The 26,260-nt window shown below is 49.0% G+C and overlaps 1 protein-coding gene and 1 pseudogene across 2 annotated transcripts in view; both read right to left on the bottom strand.

Moving 5' to 3' along the window:
- Positions 1–26,260, bottom strand: part of RAB6A (RAB6A, member RAS oncogene family) — a 316,180-nt gene that overhangs the window by 135,608 nt on the left and 154,312 nt on the right. For both annotated transcript variants that reach the window (XM_086933838.1, XM_086933839.1), the window contains exon 2: positions 22,160–22,218. In XM_086933838.1, the coding sequence (XP_086789964.1) occupies positions 22,160–22,218 (59 nt within the window). The remainder of the gene's footprint in view (positions 1–22,159; positions 22,219–26,260) is intronic.
- LOC147693625 (ubiquitin-conjugating enzyme E2Q-like protein 1 pseudogene) lies at positions 5,773–10,410 on the bottom strand (annotated as a pseudogene).

Here is a 26,260-nt window from a genome sequence, read left to right as displayed (position 1 = left end):
CTGGACTTGATGGGGATCCACTTGAAGATCTTTCAGAGCTGGTGTAGTGTGTAGAAGCAGGACGATGAGACGGCGTTGATCTGGAGGTTCATGGTGAGCGAGGAGTCCAGGTTTTGTGCGTGGCCTGTGGATGGGGAATCCAAAAGCTGCGGGCCACCAAGAGTCATCCCGGGTGGAGCCCAGGATGAGGATTTCGGTCTTCTCCGAGTTGAGCTCGAGACAGCTGCTCCTCATTCAGGTGGTGACAGTCTTCATCCAGTCGTAGAAGTTGCTCTTGGCAACTGTGGGTTCGTTGGTGAGGGAGAGAATCAGCTGGTTGTAGTCGGTGTAGGAGACAATGTTGAGACCGTGGTTCCTGATGACGTCTGCGAGCAAGGCAACAGTCATAGGCAACAGTGACCCGATCTTGAGAGCGGCTCCCGGAGCATGGCAGGTGAAAGTCGGCACCTCCCGGTGTCGGCGGGAGCGGCGACTGGCAGAGGAGGAGGACGCATCGGCGAAAAAAGACACTGCCCCCATCCTCCGTAGTCATAGCTCTCGACTGCCCAGCTGCCGGTGGTACTGCTGGGTCAACTGCGGGGCAAGTGGTGGCACTGTGACGGTCCAGAGGGACAGCCGGACACAAGGCAGGCCGCATCTGTATCCGGCGACCGTGAAAGCGGAGGTGTGGGCAGGAGGCGAAGCCGAATCCGGCTGGACGGCTCAGACCCTGCGGGTGCTCACGTGAGTTCCACACCGTCGTGGGAGTAGAGGACCCGGAGAGAGAGAGGTGAGGGGGCCCCCCAGGGAGCGAGGAAGCAGCGCTTGAACAGCAAGCGTGGGGCCCTGGCCTCCCTCCCCCGCGTGGGTGCTTGTTGGGCCCTGTAGCAGGACCCACCCCTACACGGCTATCTGCAGGAATAAGGTGGGGCCCAGAAGACAGTGTGGTGGCACAGACTTGTGCTGAGAGCACGGACTGGACTGCAGGCTGGTCCCCGGCGGTGCAGACGACTTCTGGGCCCTGAGCTCGGTACTGGGGGCCTTCACAATCGTAGGGCGGCACACAGGCGACCCATGTCCCCATAGACTGTTAATGAGGAGCAGTGAATTGGTGGGGAGCCGCCATGGACAGCTTGGACTGCTGAGACACGTGACAGCAGCGCACGACAGAAGTGATGCACACAGTCTATCGGTGCGGCCAACAGGCCCCTCTCAACCTGGTCCCATAGCAAGGCTCCTGCTTAATGTGGAGGGCCTTGCGATGTATGACACGCAGCGCGGGAAGGCCGCGAGACCCTGCTCGCGCACACTGCTGCAGGACTGACAAAGTGTGAAGGCAATTGGCACACGTGGGAGGCACAGGACTCACGAACACCCAGTGGCATTTCATATACCCCGGGAGCACAAACAAGTGGTGCAGTGGAGACTGAATTCTGTTGAGGATACCCAGCATGCTGACAGCACGCCGACACAGTGACGCAACACCACCACAACACCACGGAGAACCACCAAGCTGCCAAAAAGCAGCAGGAGAAGCCCACCGAGACCGCCGGAGAGGTGCAGGGCCAACCCCAACGCTAGTCAACAAAGACCATAGAGCACATCTGCACTCAAAATCACTCTGGGGGAAAGTAATCCAGGTACCCTACCCTCACTCACACGCAAGAGACACCAAAATGGCTGAAAGGGAAATGCGGACCCAACTAAAGAAGAGCAAGAACGAACCAGGGCCTGCTGACTTGCCAAGCTATGGGGGAGATGGACTTCGGTGCCCCCTCCTTTGACTATCACCTACCCAGCCAGACTTCGGGCTAGTGCGCCCGCGTCTCTCCTGACATAACCTTCCCCCTGCCCCTTCCGCCAACCCTCCCTCTCTCCGCTCCTACTCTATCCAGCTTATGTCCCCTGCCCTCACATGTCCTTGCCCTTTGTCCCCACCCTGTTTTTCTGTGAACCTCTTTCCTCGCTACTTGAGACTGATCTATTTTGTCTGATGCCTGATGGAGCTACCTGGTTTAGCTATAGGGGAGATGGGCCGTGGATTCCCTCCTTGGTCGTCACCTGCCCAGTCAGTCTTTAGGCAGACTTATTTTCGTCTCTCCTTATTGTCTCTTCCCTAGCTCCTATACTCTCTTCCCTGAATCTCTCCCCTTGCCTGCTACTCTGCCTGCCCCCCTGTCCTTTGTGCCCTTTGACTAAGCACTCCTTCTCCCCTTGCTGGTGAAAGATCCAATATTTATACTCTGGAGTCTCAGCGAACCCGCTGAGTGAGTCCACTGCGCCAAGGGAGCCACTCACACTTTAAGTATGGTATGGAACCCCTTGCCAAAGCACTCCCTCTCCCCTTTTTGGGGAAGGATCCAGTATGTAGGCCTTGGAGTCTCAGAGACCCCTCTGAGAGAGTCCACTGCGTAAAGGGCGCCTCCCGCAATAGAGATAGGGAAGGGATACCACTTCCCCTGGGATCACAGCTTACTGGACTTTGGACGTTGCCTTGACTCGTCTACCGGTTTGTGTCTGTCACCCTTCCCCTCCTCTCCCCATGCTGTGTCTCTCACCCTCCCCTCCTCTTTCCCGCCTTCATTATCTGTCTACTTCCCCTACTCTAACCCCCCTCCCCTGAATCTCTCACCTTGCCTTCTTTTCCCCTTACGTATTTGTGCTTATTGTTTATCTCGACCTTACAAGTAACTATGTTGCCATGCTCTAAGAATTGTGTAACCTTTGTAACGATGTAACCTGTAACTATGATCTGATGCTCATGTAAAGCGCTCTGATACCTCCGGGTCTAGCCAGCGCTATATAAAACTTTAAAAATAAATAAAAAATAAAATAAAAGAGTAGGGCTCAGGAAGCAGCCATTAGGCACTCCACAGCCAATCTCTATGTTTAGTTTCAGAGTGGATTGGTGGTAGTCGGATTCTCTGTGTTTGGCCGGTGAGAAAACATTTTTTCTCATTTTCTTTTTTAAAAAAACATAAATAAATGGTATTGTCATTTACAATGGCAATAGGTGAGCATTAGACAGTAGTAGAGAGTATTCCCGGACACAGAGCCACACACACAGACAGAGCCTCTGTGTGTGTGTACGTGGCTCTGTCTGTGTGTGTGTGTGCGCGGCTCTGTCTGTGTTTGTGTGTGTGGCTCTGTGTCCGCGAATACGCTCTACTACTCTAATGCTCACCTATTGCCATTGTCAATGACAATACCATTTATTTATGTTTTAAAAATAAAAAAATGAAAAAAAAATGTCATGAGCAATGCCAATAGCTCTAACTTTAATACTGAGCTTGGGAGGAGGGGTCCCTGATCTGAGAGCTCCGGACTGTCCCCGAACCATGGAGGGGGCTCCCTGCATGTACTTTTCAAGGGGGCCCCCTCAAGTTTCGTTACACCACTGGCATAACGTTACTCTTTGATGGTAGTGACGGGTGTGGAAAGGAGCTTTATGGATTCTGTGGTTTGAAAATAAAACGCTGCCTGTGGTGAATGGACAAAGCGGGCAGGAAAGATGAGACGGTGACAGAGTGACGAGTAGGGACCAGACTGTAATGAGTGCACGTCTAGCTGTGGTGCGCTGCAGCAATGGCGGGCATTCCATCGACAGGCGCCCAGGTGACAGGCGGAACAGCACATGAGCACAGATGCATGCAGACGTCCTGACACACAGAGACGCAGAAGACAGTAACACCGCCCTGTGATTAAAAGGCACTACCCAGAAGTCTCTGTCCTATATAGTCCGTGCACAGAAGGTTGCACACAGTAATAAGGGCAGAGACACCTCAGCCACATCAGAGCACAGGCAGCCGCTTCAAAAGCATATGCGACGGTGTGATCCTTATAAAAGAACCCTGTGTATTTATTTCATTTACTTCTGTAAAATGCTCATGTGTACTGTTCTGATACATGGGTGACACTATGTCTTGCTGGGGCACGGAATGACTAGGACTGCACAGAGGGCCCTGTCCTGACTTTGAATGAAAATGGAGGAACGAAGAGGAGGGTGGTGAGTCAGGAACAACCGCAGTGCCGCGCGGCAAGGAATGAGGGAGCCAGCCCAATAAGGACACAGGCGCTAACAGGGCAGAGGCTGGTACAGTGCCCAGGACAGCACTGCATGCAAACATAACAGAAGGGGGTTTAAACTGAAAACACAATGTACAAAGCAATGATCCTTTGAAGCACTGATACCTTGTGTGATTGTTCATTTCTGATATGTGTCATTCTTGTTAACTATGCGTGCCACTTCGGACAGGACGACTGGACAGACCTCACCTCATGTGCACGTCTGACAGCTTGATCTTTTATGAGGTGCCGTTCCGTGTTTCTGCTTTGGTGCTCAGCCTTGCGCCAGGGAGGAACTGTGTAGCCGAGACCTGGGCTTTTGTTTTCAAGCAGCTCCCGCCCCCGCTGTATACATTTGGAAGTGTGAAGAGCATTTCTAATTGCCTCCCCTCTTCAGTGTGCCTCCAGCCTCCATGACTCCGCACTCGGGACAGCTGTGCCCTCTCTGGGGCAGGGACGTTCTTCCGCCTCCACCTGTTATCAGACATCGCTCTGCGATGCAGAGAGAGAGCGCCCCACTCCTGCATCCCACGGACAAGTCACAACCAGCTCCCACATGCGGGAATAACAAGACGTACCCCATTGCTCACGTGCAGATGAGAGGACTGCCACCCTGAATCCCAGATTCTGCCCGACCAGAGCCAATGTCCACAGTGCGGCCAGCCGTTCATGTCTCACTGAGAATGTGTTTATTTGCCGAGTATTTTTGACTCTTGACACCCAAGAGAAGCAAATCTAGGCGGGTTCGAACATACTCTCCTCACAGACCAGGTGCGAAGCAAAAACACGAGGCTGCCAGAGGCTAGATTATTTCAGTGTGTCCCCACACCCTCACGTTTGCCTGTCAAGGAGGTTCTCATGCCTATAGCGTCCAGGTTTGGATACATGGGTTCGCTCTGCTATCCCCACCCTGCTCTGCTGGCTTTAACAGCTCCCTTTACCAGACTATGACAGTGCAGCGCTCTGTCCAGGGGGGCGTTGTCGTGAGTTATGAACCCACTTTTCTGGACAGAGTGGCTGCTGGAAGCTTCTCACCTGCACTTTCAACAAGCTTGGGTTTGCTGCTGCTAGTAACCTCTACCCCTCCCCCACACAAACACACAAACACCTTGGCTGGCCCCCGCTACTAACGATAGGTTCACTGGCGATGGTGGCAGTCAATCAGTTAGCACACCGGTTGGACTGAACTCGGTTGTGAACGAGTTTGGGCTTTTGAATACGTATGCCCTGTGGAAAAACTACTGAAGAGTCTGCCGGTCAATTGATACAACCAATGAAACCAATCGAAACCAACTGTCACAGCACACGAACAACTGCACTTGAAAAGGCCACTTTCGGTAGCGCTGTCTGCTACCCATTCCCTGTGGTACACCAGCGGTCTTTATCCTGCTGGCAGTGGCACAACATGGATACCACCGGCTCTAGTTCAAGCAAGGAACATGGACCCACTGACTGCTATTGGGGTACTAAAATGCAGCATTCTCGGGATTCATTGGCCTGTCGGGGTTATGGGCCCAGGTTTCACTGCACCTACTATACCTTGGTAACCACGTCCACGACTGTTGACCTCCCTGGATGTCTTGTCTGCCCATTCACGGCTGCGGCAGTGCTCTCCCTGCATTCTCCAGCGTGCCCTTTCAATAGGCTGCCACGGAGAATGGGTAGAGGGCCCCCCTATGCCATGCACTAAAACCATCCCTGCGCCAGGCAGCAGCGGCGAAGTGCAACCTAGGGGCCGGCGCGCGCTGCCCTCGCCATCCTTACCTGCCCTTTCACCAGCCTGGCGGCGAACTGCCTCATGACGGCCTCCACGGTGTAGGCGCTGGACCGGCCGCGGGGGGGTGAGCAGCTCCATGCAGATGGCGCCCCCGTCCAGCACGTAGCCGTTCTCCAGGCGCGGGCTGAGCACCCGCATGAAGGGCGGCGAGAAGGGGAAGTTGTCCGGGAAGGTGAGGTTGAGCAGGATGAACTCGGTGCCCGTCTCCTTCATGTCCTGCCACAGGGTGGAGTCTTTGTCCAGCTGGTGCAGCTTGACGTTCCAGTCGAAGAGGCTGTCCTCCACCAGCTCCACCGTGATGAAGCGTTCGCTCAGCTTGCGGATGTTCTGCAGCTCCATCAGCCGCCGGCTGCGTGCAGTGCTGGCGGGGCAGCTGGCAGGGCGCGGGGGTCTTGGAGGCGCCGCCGGCGGCGGGCGCGCAGCCCTCCTTGGCCTAAGTTAGGCACGCATCTTCCGAGGCGCCAGAAGAGCCGCCATGTTCGCCGCAGATACTGCGTCCACGTGATGTAGTTATCTAAGACGCACACACGCAAAATGCCGTACTCGGAAGTAACACTATGACACAAAGTGAGCAAGAAACAAATGAAAACTTACCTGGAGTGGCAGCTGCGCTTATCCTCACCACAACAACACAAAAAAAATGGCGGCCACTCAGCTCAGAATTTTTCGGAATTGGGGGCGTGGTTTGCTGTCCTGAGTGACGGACGACGTCACAGGGCTAAAGAATGCAAAAAATCACGCCCCCAAATCCGAAAAAGACGGGGCTTGTTTGGAGTGACGCATCTCTCCTCCAATGGCTGGCCTGCGTTTAGGAAGCCAGCCAATGAAGGAGAGATGGGGCAGGGAGGCGGTACCTTCTGCGCTACTGAGAGTCATTAAATCTCCGGCCTAAGACTGCGCAAGCGCAGCCTTTTAGGCCTTCGACCTAAAAAGGTAAAAAGCATAGGCACTGCATGGGAATCTGAACTAGGAACATTCAGCAAAGAACACAAAGGTTAACTGATGTCTTTCGTTCTACATGTTCCCTCTTACCACGGCTATTCAGAGTGATCGCCTCCCTGCTTTTTGCTTAAGGGGAAGATGAATGGAGATTGAGGGGTGGATACCTTATTCATGTTCCAAGAGGGAATGTTGACTTTCCTCGTTTTCATCTCTTTTTCGTTGTCTTTTAAAAGGTGCTTTTGATGGAGCCAGTATAATTCGGATAGCACACTATTGTTCTTGCAGGCCTTTGTTCTCTCTTCTGCCCTTACTGGCACTTCTTTTAGAAAGATGTATTTCTCTTTATCGGAAGCCCCTTCTCTCTAGTCAGCACTTGTGCAGGTTAAGTCTGATCGACTGAAAGCAAAAATTGGAGGCTTATTGGAGGGTGTCAAAAAACAGACGCAGTTGAATGGATTCAAGGACAGTTGGCCTGGAGGAGAGACGGCTACTGGTTTGGAGATCAGTCCTGAGAGAGCAGGAGAGCTACATTGAAATTGATACTATAGAAATGAGAGGATACAAGGTGAAAGTGAGGTATGAGGGACCGTACACACAGGGATGAGGTCACATCTTAACTGCTCTAGAATAGATGTCAGGAAAGAAAAAAAAGCAAGAAGCCCCAAAAAGAAATTACATTAATTATTTCTGGCCCATCTGAATGGAAGCCAAGGTTTAAAGAGGAATCAAGAACACATAGCAATCAATACACTAACAAGCCCATCTGTGCACAACTGAAAGAGCACCATTAAGAGGGTTACCATCTACATTAAAAGCAAATGAATAACTGCTCTAACAAAGCAAGAACCATTCCATCAAATACATTTAAAAGAAGCAGCAGTTCATCAATGCTCAAGAGTGATCTTAGGTCAAAGTTTTGAAAAACACTCAACTGAGGCTAACTGAAAACCTGAAATCCCCCCAGCATAGATAGTTAGGCAAAGTAATGCAACTGAAATGAATGAAAATCTCACATTTTAGCAAGAGTTAAAAAAGTAACACTTAGCCTGTCGTTTACAGTTATGGCCCTAAAGAAAATCTAAATTTAGAGAAATCCTATGAAATTCCATGGAAGATATAGAAGAGAATACAGCTAATGGAAGCAGACAAAGCACTACAGATATGGCCATAACGGTCGTCAAGCATTCAAAAGCAACGAAATATAAATTGCTTTAAGAGCATCCTTGTAGTCACTAGTTTTGATTTGTCCTTGAAGGCATTGCTACAATCATTAAAAGTGCTGTTCTCTGCTAAACCCCAATAAGGGAGGAGGATTCAAGAGGACAGGCAAAACATCTTCTTGGTGCCCTAATGTCTATGTCTAGGGATCTCCAAAATATTGCTGTAATGGCCTCAGTCTGCATGGAAGCTTGAAGAGGACCTAGAATGTTCCCACTGCTACTACCACTGCTTACTTTAAAATACTTTGTTATTCACTGGGAAGAGGCCTTCTTTCACCAACACAAGCTATGCCCAAGGAACTACAAGTTAAGATTATGGATTTTTAGCAAAGCCTAGACTAAGGAAGATGTTCTCTCTTTAACCCCATCCGCGCTAAGCGTTTTCCCGCTGTGCGCTAAAGAGTCGCAAACCCCGTGATACATGACGAGCTCAGCTCGTCATGAGCGTACGACAGGCGTATCTCGTGGAAGGGGTTAAAGGGGGAACTTTGGGTAGTGTGTGGAGTTATTATTTGGGGGACGTTAATATGTTCTGTATATCTCTTGTACAATCCCCAAGTATAAAAACAAGCATTTGCAATGCAATAGGTCTCGCATTATTTAAGTTTGAGCTATTATTATTGTAAATGGCAATGTTTTTTGCTTTATGCTATAGTTTTCTTATGTACATAAAAAGCTACATATAAAGTATTTGTTGTTAAAATTATTTATGCCGTATTTAAATTTGTTTGCATAAAAGAATTTTTTTTTGCAGTAGTTACATTTTGTTTTTATAAAAAGGGACATATAAAATATGTTGCATATTGACATATAATGATGCAGCCCACCTATGACTTCTGCAGCAGCAAAATGGCGTCTTCTGCATGATTATAGCCCCTCCCCTCCACATAATTCATCACTTGCCAAATAATGTATCACTTGCCACATAATTCATCGCTTGCCACATAATTCATCACTTGCCACATAATTCATGACACATAATTTATCACTTGCCACATAATGTATCACTTGCCACATAATTCATCGCTTGCCACATAATGTATCACTTGCCACATAATTCATTGCTTGCCACATAATGTATCACTTGCCACATAATTCATCGCTTGCCACATAATTCATGACACATAATTTATCACTTGCCACATAATTTATCACTAGCAAAATAATTTATCACTTGCCACATAATGTATCACTTGCCACATAATTCATCGCTTGCCACATAATGTATCACTTGCCACATAATGTATCACTTGCCACATAATTCATGACACATAACCAGAAAATGCATAGAGAAAGATTGCTCGTTTAAAAAATACCATAGGCATGCCACGTCTCCATAACCTAATTATGTATCTACCACCTTTTAAGCTGTGTGCCAAGTTCAGCAATTGCACTTCACACTGCTACGTGATAAAGGACCAGTGCACTTTTACACTTCAGTTATCAGTAATCATAGTGCACGGAGTATGCGTTATGCCTCAATGTTCCAACAGCTGCAGAACCTACATAGCACTGACTACTTGATTATATATATATATATATATATATATATATATATATATATAATATATATTTGTATTTATTTAGTTTTCTCTCTCTCGAGGACACTGCATGGCACACTGAGCAAGTGCTACAGTGGATATTCTGCACTGCACTCGTCTCTTTAATGCATTACAAAGCATTCTCTTATGCAGCCCGTTCCCACATGCTTCTGTCTCAGACCATTCTTAGGCAAAGCACCGCACCCCTAAGCTTTTGCGTATCCTAAGTGTGTGTAAATTGGGGGTCCTTTGAGGGGGAGCCTATTGAACTCAATTGAAGCATTTTTGGAAGGCGAGGAGGTTCCTCTGTGACCCTGTTGAAGTCCAAGGAAGGCATTGCTCGTTTGGAAGGTGAAGATGAGTCTAAGGTGTGTGGGACACCCCCCAAAATGAGGGTGAGTTGAAATGTAGCACAGACAGAGTTCTTGAGTTCCCCATGGTCGTGAGTAAGTCATCAATTCAAGGATTTCCTTTGCATGCTGGGACTTGCAGTCCGGTTTACCCCTCCATAAAAAGAACTATTTTAAGTCCCAAAAAGCACAGGAAAAACTTGGGCCGGGTGACCCACTGAAGCATAGACTTCGGAAACTTGACAGCTCTGCATAACCTCCGCTCTTGCATTCCCTTCTCTGCCTCTTCTTGCAAGCCTGCATTGTCCCACTGTCTGTTTATTACAGCCCGGGTCTTTTCATGCACTCCCAGCCGACACACCCCTCCTTCTCTCCCACAACCCCCTTTCTTTCCCCACAGTCACCTTCTTGCTGCCGGCTCCCCTGACCGCCGCCGCCTTGTCGTAGACGTGACATTTGAGGACGGTGCTGCCCACGTCCACTGCCAGCACGTACCGGCCGTGCCCCTGGTAGCCATTCCTCTGCAGCGGCTCCATCCTCTCCCCGAGGTGGCCGGCCCCGGAGTCCACCCCAATCTGCCTTCCGGTTTATTTGTGGTTTTGTATATTTATTTGTGGTTTTGTATAGCGCTAGAATCACTCCAACAGGCGTATCTCTGCGCTTTTGACCGGTAACTCCACGAATTTATTGATGTACTGTGAGATGTTTAGATTTGATTTTTGAATAAAATGGTTTTTAGTTGCTTACGAAATGTTAGATGTTCGCTACATTGTCGTAAGGTCAGAGGCAGTTTGTTCCACATCTTTGGTCCTAGAGTGGATAGAGCTCTACCTCCATGCCTGGCCTTTTTGACATGGGGGACCACAAGTAAAAGGTTGGTACTTGATCTGAGGGACCGCGCTGGGACATAAGAAACAAATCTCCGTTCGAGATAAGTAGGTCCCTGTCCGTTCAGACACTTGTGGATTAAGCAACAGATTTTAAATTTGGCCCTTTGTCTGACTGGGAGCCAATGCAGTTGCTCAAGAAGGGGTTTGGAGGGAGTTCTCGGAGGGGCATTCAGAACAAGGCGAGCTGCCGTGTTCTGAATGACCTGCAATTTGTCTAGCACTCCTTCATTGGCTGAGATTAGCAGACCGTTGCAGTAGTCTATCCGACTCAGTACAAGTGCTTGCACCAAGGTTTTTCTCACTGAGTTAGGTAGAAGCGGGAAGACCTTGCGAAGCAGGCCGATGGTGTGGAAGCATATCCCTGCTATGTGACTGGTATGCTGTTTAAGAGACAGATCTTGGTCCAGTCGAATGCCCAAGTTCTTCACAATCTTCTTGGGTTCGGGGACAGCCCCCAGCTCAGCAGGCCACCAATCTGGAGTCCAGAGTATCTTAGCTTCTCCAAACAGCATGATCTCTGTCTTGCTGACATTGCATTGGAGGTAGTTGGAGGACATCCAATGTGCTACTGCTTTCATGCCAGCTGAAAAAGAGTTCTTAACTTCGGCGGAAAGAGATTTGAAGGGAAACAGGAGTTGAGTGTCATCTGCGTAGGATACGGGGACAAATCCGTATCTACGCAACACTCCTGCCAGGGGGGCCACGTAGATATTGAAGAGTGTAGGGCTCAGACATGAGCCCTGTGGCACCCCCTTAGAAATCTCAATTTCCGCCGAGCGATATGTACCCATGGTGACTCTCTGGGTACGATCAGCTAAGAAACTCTTTAGCCATTCCAGGGCTTTGTTCTTAAGGCCAGCGCTCGACAACCGTTGAATTAAGATGGAATGAGATACGGTGTCGAACGCTGCCGATAGATCTAAAAGAACCAAGATGACTGATAGGCCCTTGTCCTGGTAGGCATGAAGATCATCAGTAACAGACAGCAAGGTGGATTCAGTACTGTATTTGGGGCGGAATCCAGATTGGGACTCATCCAAGGCATGAACTTGTTCAATATGTCTAGATAGATGTTGATTGACATATTTTTCTGTGACTTTCCCCAAGAAAGGAAGCAGAGAAATGGGTCTTAAGTTTGTCAAGTCAGACCATGGTAGGGCGGTGTTCTTCCTCAAAGGTCTGACAAGAGCTCGCTTCCATTCCTTGGGGACAGTGCCTGAGATGAGTGAAAGGTTCACTAGTTCTGTGATCAGTAGGCTAAGGTGTTCATCCAAAGTGGGTATTAATCTGGCTGGTATAGCATCCTCTGGGCTGCCACTTTTGATTTGTTTCATAAGTCGTGATATTTCTTGAGATGAAACAGGAGGAAAGATATCCAGAGATTGTGAGTCTGGTGTGGAGTCAAGGAGGGTAGGTAAGGGGTTCACCGGGGTAATAGTTGAGGCCTGATTGGTGTGTAAAATCTTATCGTAGATTTTATCTATTTTGTTGGTGAAGAAACATGAAATCTCATCACACAACTGTTGGGACGAAGTATCAGGAGCTTCACATGCTGTTGGTTTAGCAAATGTCTGTACTATTTGAAAAAGAACTCGAGGGGAGTTTCCAGCTTCTTGTATTTGGGTAGCAATATGTGCTTTACGCGGTTCCCAAGCCTTAAGCATACACTTATGATGCTACGGGTACTAGGTTTCAGTCTGCATCCACGTGACACCGGTTGTGGCCGGAGGAAAAGGGAGGCAGAATAAGAGAAGGAGATTTCCTCACGATCATCTAGTGGCAAACAAATAAGATTTGGATATCACACCACCGCTTACATGTCTAACCGCGGCGCTGCGAGGTGTTTTACTGCAGTTTCTTTTACTTAGCGCCACACCAGCCAGTAGTAGCGCTCTGCAGAAGGAAGGGCTGTACGAGCTTTAAGTCTAACTTCCAAAACATCAGCTGAACCATAGTAACCAATCGCCTTGCGTTTTACAGTTTTCTTCAGCCAATGGCGGTTACGCTGTCTCATCCAGCTGGGTGGCGACCAATGAGTGGGCATCGCATCATGGCATAAACAAGTCAAGACCGTTTATACATTAGAAGCCTATATATGTGACTACTTAGCTTTGTGGACTTATTTATCATTTTAATTGACTATATAGACATACAATTTAAAGTTTTAGAACATGCAAAAACTCACCGCCGCAGCCCGGCTCGAACAGGAAGCCAGGCAACCTGTGTTGGGACGGGGGCGGGGCCGCAAAAAGACAGGAAGCAGACGGGAGCCTACCCCGCGCTCCTGTGCCCGTCAGCCGGAAGATTGCCGGAAGATTTGCGTGTCAGCTAGCGGGGCTCCTGTGCTCGTGGAGAGCCCCGCCTGCTACTAGGATGACCCGCTGCCTGCCGAAGGAGAGAGGGAAGGAGAGAGGGACACACTAAAAGAACTCGGTGAGTGGGGTGTGAGGGGGGGGAGGGGACATGTGCGCGCGCGCGTGTGTCTGTCTGTGTGCCTGTGTGTGCGTGTGTGCCTGCGCGTGTGTCTGTGTGTGTGTATGTATGCATGCATGCGTGCGTGTGTAAAAAAATCCGATGACTGGTGGGGGGGGGGGGGGTTGCAAAGTGAAAGTAAGCAGCGCGTGTGTATGTGCGCATGCGTGAGTGCTGTGTATGCGTGTGGCTGTGATGTGCGCATGCGTGAATGTTGGTGCGCGTGCACGCAGCTGAATCCAGCCAAGGATAAGCTCGTCGCAGTTTCTTGTCCCTCATTCCCCCGTGTCAGACAGCTTTAAGTCTCCAGCCTGGACGCATCCTTCGGATGCGATGTCCAGGCGAGACCTAATAAAGGGTTTATGAATAACAAAAGTCAGAAGATAGGACGATGTGTCACTGGCAAATCCTTAAAGGAGGTATCAAATAGAACCAAACACTAGATAAAGAAACAATGTATGTGATTTCTTTTAAGTGGAAGTCGCTGCTTTGCTTTGATTGTAGTCAACATGTGGCTTCAATGATTCAAGAAACACCCTGTGGCACTACAAGTCACCAAAATTCCAATTCCAAAAGAAGGACAAAACAATGAATGGGAACCATAACATAAATCTAAATACGCAATGGTTAAAAAGGGAATGGAAACAATGACATCACAAGATGCATTCGGTGTAAAAGTAACGGGAACTATGACTTCAAACAAAGAAAGCACGAGGGGCAAAAGTAATGGAAATTACGACTTCACAAAAAGAAAGCACAGGGCACAAAAGTAAAGAAAATTGTGACTTCGTCCGTGGCTCCGCGTCCGTCGTCGGCGCGTGATGACGTCGTCTGAGTACTTAGACGCCGCCTCCGCGCCCGACGTCAGTTCTTAAAAACAGCTTTTCCGCTCCAAAAACACAGAGCCATGTTAAAAACCAACACTGGTGCCAATGAAACTAGGGCCCTGAAAGGGGATGACCTTAACCCTAGATATCGGTTCGCAGAACGGGGAGGATGGGTGGGGCGGTAAGGAATCTAATACTAACTACTGTTTCTTACAGATATATCGTTACCGAAGGCAAGTAACTTGTTCATCTGAAAGAAACAGATTAGTATTAGATTCCTTACCTTAGAATTAGTATTAGATTCCTTACCTTAGAATAGATACCCCAGCAATACCAACCCCGGTGGTGGGTCTGCGAACCAATAATCACACCAGAAAGTCCCGGAGGACGGAATGGCCAAAGAAGCCATCCCTCCGGACTTGGCTGTCCAGGCAGTAGTGTCTTGCAAACGTGTGCAGCGAGGCCCACGTAGCTGCCTGGCAAATGTCCTGCAAGGGCACTCCTCGGCCCAGAGCAGTTGTAGTCGCCGTGGCCCGAGTAGAATGAGCCCGCAATCCAGCAGGGGGCTCCTTTTTGGCCATGGAGTAACATGCCTGGATACACAAGATGATCCACAGGGAGATGGTCCTCTTGTGCACCGCCTTACCCTTTTTAGCGCCCACGTAACCAACGAAGAGTTGGTCATCCACCCCAGAACTGGCATGTGCGATCTAGATATAACGAAAGCGCACGTTTTGGGTCCAGACATTAGAGCCGCTCTTCCTCCTTTGAGGGATGCGGAGGCGGAAAGAAGGTGGGCAAGGTGATAGACTGCTCGATGTGGAAGGCCGTGACAACCTTGGGCAGGAAAGAGGGTCTAGTCAGCAACACAACCTTGTCCGGATGGACAGAAAGGAAAGGAGCCTGGAGCTCACTCACTCTCCTGGTAGAGGTGATGGCCACCAGAAAGGCAGTCTTCAGAGTAAGAAGGCGGAGAGGACAGTTGTGAAGTGGCTCAAAGGAAGCGCACATCAGATAGGTAAGAACAAGGTTCAAGTCCCACTGAGGGGGGAAACGTGTGTGATGCCTTTCAGAAAACGAGTTACAATAGGGGACTTGAACAAAGATGGTTGATCAGGCAGCCTTAGAAAGGCTGAAAGGGCAGAAAGGTAGCCCTTGATAGTGCCCAGAGCAGAGCCCTGCTGGGCAAGAGAAAGAAGGAAGAGAAGAACCTCAGAAAAAGGGGCAGAGAGAGGATCCACAGCCTTTGCTGTGCACCATGCCACAAATCTGTTCCACCTGCAAGCGCCTGGTGGTCAGAATAACATTACAGACTTCAGGAGGCAAGTCAAATGGCCTCAACTGTCGCCGCTCAATCTCCAAGCATGGAGGTGGAGACTGGACAGGTTCGGGGGAGGACCGTCCCCTGCTGCTGCGACAGAAGGTCCTCCAGAAGAGGCAGACTAATCGGGGGATCAACTGACATACTGAGTAGCTCGGGATACCAGTACTTTGTGCCCAGTCCGGAGCTACAAGGATGACTTGGGCCCGATCGCGTTTGATCTTCTTCAGCACTCTGTACAGGCGGAAAGGTGTACAACAGACCGCAACTCCACTCGCGACGAAAAGCGTCTGAGCGAGTGCAGCCTTTGAAATTCCAAAGCGCAGAACTGATGACATTGCGCGTTCTCTTCGGTGGCGAATAGATCTAACCAAGGCTCTCCCCACTGCAGAAAGAGACCTTGCGCCACGTCAGAGTTCAGACGCCATTCGTGATCCATCATGCACCGGCGGCTGAGTTCGTCCGCCCTGGCGTTCAGCGAACCTGCCAGGTGTTGAACCACAAGTCTCCTTCCTGTCTCCAGCGGACATTGGGGCTCCAAGTTCCTGGCAGATACTGATTCTTCCAAGTACACTTCACGTTATTGATTTTGATGCAAATATATTTTTTTGCAATCTCACATATTTAGAATAGTTTGTTGCAGTAGCTTATTATTCATTAGGTCCTGACGAAAGCTGGAGTATTTTTCCATTAAGCTGAAACTAGTTGACCACTCTGCACAGCGCCATAGTGTAGTTTTACTCCTCAACTACTAGGCGTGTTTTTAATCTTGGCACCCACACTTGTCCTTATTAATTATTATCTTGAGTTTGGGTAGTTAATTTTAGTTAGCACTATCATTAGAGCACTGCACCCATTCAGCATTACCCATTGAGCAACACTGTGGCCTAATGAGTCGCTTTCTTCTTCCGCACCATCAGTTGACGGTTGGGCGGCATTTGGAGCAAATGCTTTTTCCCATATGATGTAATTCCGCCACGAGGGTGGTCTGAAGGGAAATTTAATAGCCCAGTGCGACTCAATTATTGTCACATATGCACCCATGTGATCCTGTTTGCCGCACATTACAGCACACCACAATAGACCTGGTCTTCTTTCTTGTATTTGTGTACTTAGATAGAAGGGGCGTGAGTAGACAGGTCTTTAAATTATTTCCCCTTGACCCCCCGCAGATTCGTTTATAGTAATAAGAGCAGCTTCTGGCTGCGGGTCTACCTTTCCTGGTTGTTAACTCAGGAATATGTTTACATGAATTGCTCTGGCCAATTAGATTGTGTTCGACTCTCTGCCCACTATGTTCTACCTCAGTCTTGTGGACACTAGATGTATGCCTCGGAATAGGATGCAGCTCTGTTCGACATCTTATTACTTGGTCCTGTCCCCAACTTAGCATTTCTGATAACTGTTGCAATGCGTCCTCATAAGACATGTGACTTCTGAATATCAGCCCCAATTGCAAACGTCTATCTAGGATGTTTTTTGTCATCAATACCAGTCCGCTGTTGGGGTCAATGGCAGACTCTGCCTTATTATCCTGTTTGTCCACAGGCGGCCATAGACGTTATAGAGCATGCGCTACGACACAGTGTTCAGACACTGCAACCTGAAGTAGGTCGCACGCACGCATGCGTGAAGGATCAGCGCTGTGTTTAGCCGCGACGGAAGCTTTCATCATGACAGCGGCTTAGTGCGAAAGGGAAGGGAAGGAGGGACATATGATATTACTTTAGTCCCGAACGCCGTGATAGGCGGCAGATCCAAGCAATCCCGATATTTAAATCAGGTGGGTGAACCCTTCGGCACCTTCCCTTCCGCTCGAATTCAACGTGGGGTACCGACGGATAGGTAAGCCAGCAGATGCTTTGTTTATCTTTGTTTATCACTGCAATAAGGCGCCGTCTTGAGTCTGACATATATATCTAATATAAGTGAAGGATATCTAGGTGCTTATTTCCTCAGCTCTTTCAATAAGAACAAGAGACTAAGGTCCTATTTGCCCACATAGATATGGTATCCTTTTTCGGCACATGTTTTCACTAATACTGTGCATTGCAGATTGACCTAGATGCTCGCAAGTGGCCATATTTACTACACGACCAGAGCTAATTGTCAACTCTGAGCTTCTAGTATGGGCCGTATTTTTGAGGTATATATATATATATATATATATATAGAGGGGCAGTTTGGCGTCTATCACACGTTCTTTAGGGTAGATGTGTAGCACAATTTGGTGGGGTACAGAAGCTTTGTGCGTGGACTGTGCCCTTTCTTTCCTACACATCAGAGCGGGGCCTCTACTTCCCGAGCGGTTGCCGGGTGAGGTGAGGTCGTCACCCACACAAAGCTGGGTGAGTATCACTAGGAGGAAATGCCTCCGTGTGATCGAGCTAATATGTTCGTTATGTGGAACGCAAATTGTCTCCGCATGTGTGTCTTGTTTGTGCGGTATCTGTGAGGTTATGTGGTTTTATGTGTACAATTTAATGTACTGTGTGTACTTTCTGTATTTTGTTAACAGGAAGAAGATTACCTTCCTGTCTCCAGCGGACATTGGGGCTCCAAGTTCCTGGAAGATACTGATTCTTCCAAGTACACTTCACGTTATTGATTTAGTTGACCACTCTGCACAGCGCCATAGTGTAGTTTTACTCCAACTACTAGGCGTTTTTTTAATCTTCGCACCCACACTTGTCCTTATTAATTATCTTGAGTTTGGGTCGTTAATTTTAGTTAGCACTATCATTAGAGCACTGCATCCATTCAGCATTACCCATTGAGCAACACTGTGGCCTAATGCGTCGCTTTCTTCTTCCGCACCGTCAGTTGACGGTTGGGCGGCATTTGGAGCGAATGCTTTTTCCCATATGATGTAATTCCGCCACGAGGGTGGTCTGAAGGGAAATTTAATAGCCCAGTGCGACTCAATTATTGTCACACATGCATCCATGTGATCCTGTTTGCCGCACATTACAGCACACCACAATAGACCTGGTCTTCTTTCTTGTATTTGTTGAACCACAAGGGTCACGCCCGGATGTTCCAGCCACTGCCAGAGGCGCAGAGCCTCATGGCAGAGGGTCCACGACCCCAACCCGCCCTGTTCGTTGCAGTACCACATGGCGGTGGTGTTGTCCGTGAACACCTGCACTACACTCCCCCGGACAGAGGGGAGGAATGCCTTCAGTGCTAGACGAATCGCCCGCAGCTCCAAAAGGTTGATATGAAGCCGGGACTCCGCCGGAGACCAGGGGCCTCTGATCTCCGCCTCTCCCATGTGGCCTCCCCAGCCCTGGAGGGACGAGTCTGTCACAACTACGTGCTCCGGTTGGGGAAGGGAGAGGGATCTGCCGCTGACCCAATCGTGGTCCGTGAGCCACCACTGCAGCGGTCTCGCAGTGCCCTCCGAGATCAGGACATGGTCGGACAGGTTGCCCTGATGCTGGGCCCACTGAAACTTCAGGTCCCACTACAGAGCCCGCATCCGCCATCGTGCGTGATGCACCAGAAGGATGCAGGAGGCCATCAGTCCCAGAAGCAGCAGCGTCAACCTGACAGAGACTCGGGATAAAGGCTGAAAGATTGGAATCAGAGCCTGAATATCCCGAACCCGCTGTTCGGGAGGATAAACCCAAAACTGCGCCGAGTCGAGAACCGCTCCGGTGAAGAGGAACTTCTGGGAGGGGCACAGGTGTGACTTCGGCACATTGATGGAGAACCCCAGCTGGTGCAGCAGGTCTGCTGTCGTCTGGAGGTGGCTGACGACTGTCTGGGGCGAGCCCGCCCTCAACAACCAGTCATCGAGGTAGGGGAAGACTGAAACCCCTAACATGCGCAGATGAGCCGCGACCACCGCCATCACCTTCGTGAACACCCGTGGGGCGCTTGTAAGGCCGAAGGGGAGCACGGTAAACTGAAACTGCTCGTGGCCGACCGTGAACCGCAGGTAGCGCCGGTGGACCGGCAGGACGGAATGCGGAAATAAGCGTCCTGCAAGTCCAACGCTACCATCCAGTCTCCTGGGTCAGGGCAGCTAAGACCTGAGCCAGTGTCATCATAGTGAACTTCTCCTTCCTGAGGAAGCCGTTGACGTTCCATAGATCCAAGATAGGGCGTAGGCCCCCCTTTGCCCTTCTTGGGCACCAGAAAGTAGTGGAAGTATCAACCACACCCTACTTCTGGCCCAGTAACGCGCTTGATGGCCCCCTTGGCCAAGAGGGCCGTAACTTCCTCTTGCAGAAGTCGCAAGTGATCCCCGGACACGCGGTGGTATTGTGGTGGCAAGGCTGGAGGGGTCGCCTCGTAGGGGAGGGAGTAGCCCCTTCGGACGATTTGCAGCACCCACCTGTCCGATGTGACAGTGCGCCAGTGGAGGAGGTGATGGCGAACCCTGCCCCCCACTGGCGTCACATGGGCCTGAAAGCTCAGACTAGGAGGGTTTTTAGGAGGATGCTGCAGGGGTAGGTGTGGACTGACCTCGCCGTTGTCCCCGACCGCCGCCATGGCGGTTTCCACGGCCGCCACCGCGTTGGAAATTAGTCTGCGGTGCGTGGCTGGCAGCACGTGTGGGGGCGCCCCTTCCCTGGCCACGAAAGGAGCGAAAGGCACCTGTTTGCTGGCGCGGGCCGAAAGGCATGGTCTGCCTGGTCACCAAAAAGGAGACGGCCATCAAACGGCATGTCCATGAGTGTATTCTGAACATCTGCCGAAAGTTGGCGGACCTCAACCAGGCGTGGCGACGAATCGCCACCGTCATTGCCATCGCTCTGCCCAGTTAGTCTGTGGTATCCAGCCCACACCGGATGGAAAAACGTGCTGCATCTCGACCCTCCGCAAGGGCTTAGGTGAGTTTAGCCCTGACCTCCGCCGGGCATTCTGGCACCACGTCCGCGACCGTGTCACACAGAGAGTGGATGTAGCAGCCCAAGAGGCATGCGGTGTTGGAAGACCACAGTCCCAAACTCAGGGAGGAGAATACCGTCTTGCCGTATTGCTCGTACCTCTTGGATTCCCGATCGGGCGGAGCCGTCGGGAATGCGGTTTGGGAGTTGGAGGCCTGGATGACCAGGCTCTCGGGGGTGGGATGGGTGGACAGGAAACAAGGGTCGCTCGGGGCTGGGCGGTGGCGTCTGGCCAGGTTCCTATCTACAGGCAGACCTGTAGCGGGCCTGGACCAAGTGCCCAAAAGAACGTCAGTCAAGGACTCATTAAAAGGCAGCAGAGGCTCAGCAGAGCTGGACTGCGGTTTAAGGACCTCAGTGAGGAGGTTAGTCCTCATGGCCGCGACGGGGAGCTCAAGGCCCAAGGCCTTGGCCGCCCGCGTCAGCACCACACGGTAGGTTGCCTCCTCCTCCGTAGCCACGGTAGGAGGTGAGACAAAACCAGTGTCCGGCGAAGTGTCCAAACCACTGGCATTCCCAAGTTCACCTGTCCAGTCCTGCTGGGACTGACAATCACGTGTCAGAGGGTCCTCAGACCCCGCCCAATACTCATCACCCATTTCCTGATAATCAGGGTTGTCAAAGGATGGGGCCGGTTCGTTGAAGTAGAACTCTCCAAGCAGCGTCAAGAGCGGCGCCCAGCGGCGCCACTCCAACGCCGGAACCGGATTGAGGGAGGCATTGGGGACGGTGTCGGGGGGGTTGGTGGGGTATGGTGGGGTGTGGGGGGGTAGGGGGGATGACGTCTCTTCGACTTCTTGTGCTTACCTGACGACTTCGAGCCCGAAGACCGATGGTGACTCCCGGAGCTATGATGGCTCCGACCCTGCGACGGGTCCCTCGACCTCTGTCCGGGCCGGGACCTCTTGCGGTGCGGGGCCGACTGCCGGAGCTCGAGCCGCTTGCGGGACCGCTCCCACCTGGCTTTCGACGTCAGGGCTCGGCAGTCTGGACAGGCCTTGTCATTGTGGTCGAAGCCGAGACAGTGAAGGCACCGGCGGTGAGGGTCGGTAACCGACATCAGTCAGTCGCAGTCCTCACAGGGTTTAAATCCAGGCATCCCTACCGGCACCGGTCAGAGTCAAAGACTCTGAAAAATGATCAAAAAGGATCGAAAAAGTAAGTCAAAAATTGACTATGGGTACACCTTTTCCGGACCAGCGCTGCTGGCGCGGAAAAAAAGAAGGAGGAGGTGGCGTCCAAGTACTCAGACGACGTCATCACGGCACCCACGACGCCGACAACGGACGCAGAGCCGTGGACGACGCCTACCGACGCGCAAGGGTACTGCTACGCAAAAATTTCCGGATCCAGTCTGACGCCTGGGGATATTCTAAGGTAAGGAATCTAATACTAACCTGTTTCTTTCAGATATCATGAGTTCACAAGAAGCCAGCACTGGGTATACAATGAATGGGAATCATGGCTTCCAATACAGCGAACACAATGTATAAAAATATTTGAGCAATAACTTCAAACAAAGAAAGCACAGGGTGCAAAAGGAAAGGAAACTAAGTTCACGTGAAGCAAGCAATGGACACAAAAGGAATGAGAACCTTGACTTCACAAAAAGCACACACAGACAGGGTACAACAGGAATATGAACCATGACTTCACAAAAACAAGCACATGGTACAAAAGTAATAAGAAAATGACTTCATACATGGAAGAGAAGAGAAGTAACTGAAATTGTGTCTTCACAAGAAGCACTAGGTACTAAAGGTATGGGGACGATGTCTTCACAAGAAGAAAGCACTGAATAGTTTGAATGTGCACACTCAATAGCTTTCAATTCTGCTCGAATTATATATGAAATCATTTTGTAAGTGTTTTCTTACCTGATAGGTGTTGTCAAAACTGTCATACATAAATCTGGTGATCAGTGAAGTCTTTCCAACTAAAAGAAACAAGAACACAATGATTAATGCTTATTGTTTTCATAAATATTGGTCAAGTAATTACAAAACATCGAAAGTCCCAGCTAATTGCAAAAGTGTACTCAGCATCAACAGCTACTGAAACTATCAAACTACAATCTGGGAGCCTAGAACAAACATGGGTTGAGGGTGCTTTACTCCTACTTTTGGAATTAGGGATGTCCTGGGTCCCGACAGCCATGGGGTCAGCTGCATAATATAAACAAACTTTTTTAAAGCTTCATGAAACGATGAATAATCAAAGTAACATTTTACATTGGAGTCAATGAGAGCCAAACCTAAGCATTATATAAGACTTTTGATTCACTGAAATCAATGCAAAAACGGAAAAGACAAAAGCAAAAGGACATAATCTGCTTACCTTCCATGAAACATTTGATTTAAATTAACATAAGATGAATGGGGGTCTTCAGCATAATCAAATCTATGCTGCAATTGTCTATAAATACTTACTAAGATTGTGTGGAAGTGGTTTTACTTTACAAAACGACGGGACAGAGAGTGGAGCAAGGGAATAAACAACAATGAATTCGAAGGTAATAATTGGATAAGATCATATTTTGAATGAAGACAACTGTTCAATGCTTGATTGTTTCGGGACATCATCTAAAGCTGCTACAGACCTCATGAGTTGTACAAGAGTTCTCACGATTTGAGAACTGATTTTTGTGCAGCTTTGAATCTGCGCAGTGGAGGTATTTGGTAGATAACCAAATACATTTTTTGCATTCCATCACACACATTACAGGATGACTGACGTACTCACGAATAGTGATGAAATAATGTTTGTAATTTCATTGCATAATCAGAAACACTATCTACTCTGATCAATCTCCTCCTACTCTCCTCATCCGCAAATTCTCTTTTTGTAATTTTAGATTATTTTCAAATTTGCTGGTATTTAATGATACTAAACCACATACTTCTTAAGGTATGTGAAAGTTACTTGAGCCAGTCTACATTCGTTTTAAATCACAGTCTGAAAAGTAGCTCCAGGTGTTGGTAATAAGACCCATACAACAAGTGGATAGCAGCTTCACACCTTAAAAGCAAAGCAAAACTTTATACAATACTTTTCTAGTAAACACGCATAGGACATTTTCAAATTACAGATAAAATCACTTCGTATACATTGATGAATTTATAGTCATGAGATTGAATAATGGCAAATTTGGATAGCACATCTATAAACTGTCCAATAAAAAAACAGCAGCTGCCAGGATTGGGGTTTGAACACAATTTGGAAACACTATATGTTCTCCAATTGAGAAATAAAACTACAAAACAAGAAGGACGTCAGTCATCTATAAAGACAAGTAAAAGTCCCAACACAAATTGCTATGTTTGCAGGAGGCACACAGGAATCTATAAATACCTTTAATCTGTTACATTATCTATTTACTGAACAGGTCTAACCCAAACTCTTGTTGAATTAAATCTCCCTTATGTCTGGATACCACTATCTCTATCCCCTTTGCCACATGCCTCTACGCCCTTTCATCACAGACCTACCAGTGCATACCCTAAGCTACCAGTACCTGCCCTTGTTCCAATCTTTTCTATCACACAGGAGCACCACACAATCCTTCACCTCAACTTAGCCACTTGCACTTGAGCTGAAGAGCTCAATTCCCATTTATGCACATGACTAATTGTCTTAACTGCCACCCAGTCACGACCACTCACCTTCAATTATATCAACGTAACCTGAACTCTCCCGATTCTGTCCAGAACGGTCCTTCTTGAATTGATGGTCTTCCCCAGTTTGACTGCATTCGCCAACTTCCAACCTATTCACACACTAATTAAGAAACTGGCTACCCTTCTTCTCAACAAAGAACGAGGAAACATCTGTGTTAATGTGGGGAGTTGTCCAAAGTACATCCCCACTCGATTGATCACACTATTGAGTCGCTCCACCAACCTATTGCTCCTTGGATGACACAGCAACATCCACAAAAGGTTAACACCTGTGGATTGCAAACAATTCCTCACTTCAGCTGATACTAGTTGGGTGCTATTGTCTGTGACTAAGCCATCACGGATACCAAGCCCTTAGTAATGTGCTTCTTGACACATCAACATCCTCCTCCCATACAACTTCTTTATTCGCCTCACAAAAGGATCATTATTAGGCAGCCTCTAGCTGACTTACCACACATACCACTTCCAATACATTACAACCATCCTCTTTAAACATCTGCCCTGATACAGGACACCTGGACAAAAGGTCTGCAGCCAATTTATTTGCCACCATATACTCCCAAATGTTATTACAGAAATTCCAGGAGGCAGAAATTCCATTTGGCAATATATGATACAGTGCTATCATCTGAAGAAGAGCTGACGAATCCACAAGGAGCTTATAATCTTTTCGCAAAATGAAAATGGAACCCATACAAACCTATAAAAGTGCCAAGTCCCCTACCTCAGTGCAAAGGACTCCTTTAATATTGCCTGAGTAGGTTCTACGCTTTGTCAGGCCCTCAATGCAAAGGCTATTATTTCTTCTCCTCCACTGCTTCTCTTGTAATCACAAGCATCTGCCATAACTATGCTCACATCACCAGTGTTGAAAGGTTTTAAAAGGTAGGGCTTAATCTCCTTTGCAATTGAGCGGGGGGCTTCAAACCTCTTAGTGGATTAGTCGTGCCAGAGTTGTCATATTGACGAATTGGGGTGGTGGAGGGGGTATCTGAAGAGTGTGGGGTGGGGGTAAGTTAGACATTGTCACACGTTGTGAGTTGAGATGGTTTCAAGGGGAGGGGGATTGTTTTGTTCAATTTGCTCGAATGAATAGCGGGGTTGAAAAGAGAGGGCAAAATGAGCAAGCCTCTGGTGGAGAACCGGGCAGGTGATGAACCAAAAGTTGCTTCGCAATGGCAGAGGACAAATTTACGGTAATGACGTGGATTATGCAACGGCTTGGGAAATAAAATCAAACTGGGTCTGGTATCTAGTTATCTCAAGAGACTTAAACCGGACATCATTTCTACAAGTACGAGCTATTCTTTCCTGGGAAGGGGACAATACACTGCCCTGCCACATGCAGGTTTCATCAAGGGTTCGAGCGGAGTGGAATCCTCATTAAAATGTCTCCTCCCTTTCATGTCACTCAACAGTGGGTGGATACAGATGGGACATATGGTGCAGTGCAGAGAGTTTGGAACCGCAAAAGGCATTTTTGCTTATTAGTGTGAATGCGCCCCCGCGACTGCAGCAGCGTACACTGGATAGATTAACAGGACTCCTATTACACTCCGGCCCTGCCATACACATAATAGGGGGAAATGTGAGCGATCCTTCCCTCGACCGAACAACTGAGACTTGGGTCCCTGGGACTGACTCTGGGATTGACTGATCTGTGGCTAAGGCACGATCCAAATTTACGCGCCTATTCCTATCTATCGGGGTCTCACAGGGTGTTTGAGGCATGACTACCTCCTTGTTCCGGCAGGAGAGGCAGACAGGTGGACAACAGACTACTTAACTAGGGGCATCTCCGATCATTCGCCCCTCCTACTGATGATTGGTGGACGAGGAGGTCATCAAGTAGCGCAGTGGAGACTAAAGGCATTGAAAGACAAGAGAGTTGCCAAGGAGCTTAGGGTGGACTCTAAACTTTACTTTCGAGAAAACGAAGGTTCAGTACAATCGGCAGTCACCTTGTGGGAGGCATTTGAGACTGTGCTCCGAGATGGAGCACAAAATATAACTGCCCACAAAAAGAAACGAGAAACCCAGGAGATGGAGGGGTTAGAACGCAAATTATTAAGTATAGAGGAGCGTGACTCCTGGACATTGACAGACCGTACCCTTCACCATATCAAAATAACTAAAAGAGACTACTGGCGCTGGAGACCAAAGAGGTGAGAGCTCAACAATTGGCCACACAACATTGGCTCTATGAGACAGGGGATAGGGAAGAGAAACAGCTTGTGTGGCTAGGAACGAAAGAAATGGAGGCAAGATGGGTAATGTCCATTAAAGACCGCAGTACCA

This window comes from Lissotriton vulgaris, chromosome 8 (genome assembly GCF_964263255.1).
Source record: "Lissotriton vulgaris chromosome 8, aLisVul1.2, whole genome shotgun sequence".
In the NCBI taxonomy this organism is placed as follows: Eukaryota; Metazoa; Chordata; class Amphibia; order Caudata; family Salamandridae; genus Lissotriton; species Lissotriton vulgaris.
This window is presented reverse-complemented; position numbering and strand designations above follow the sequence as displayed.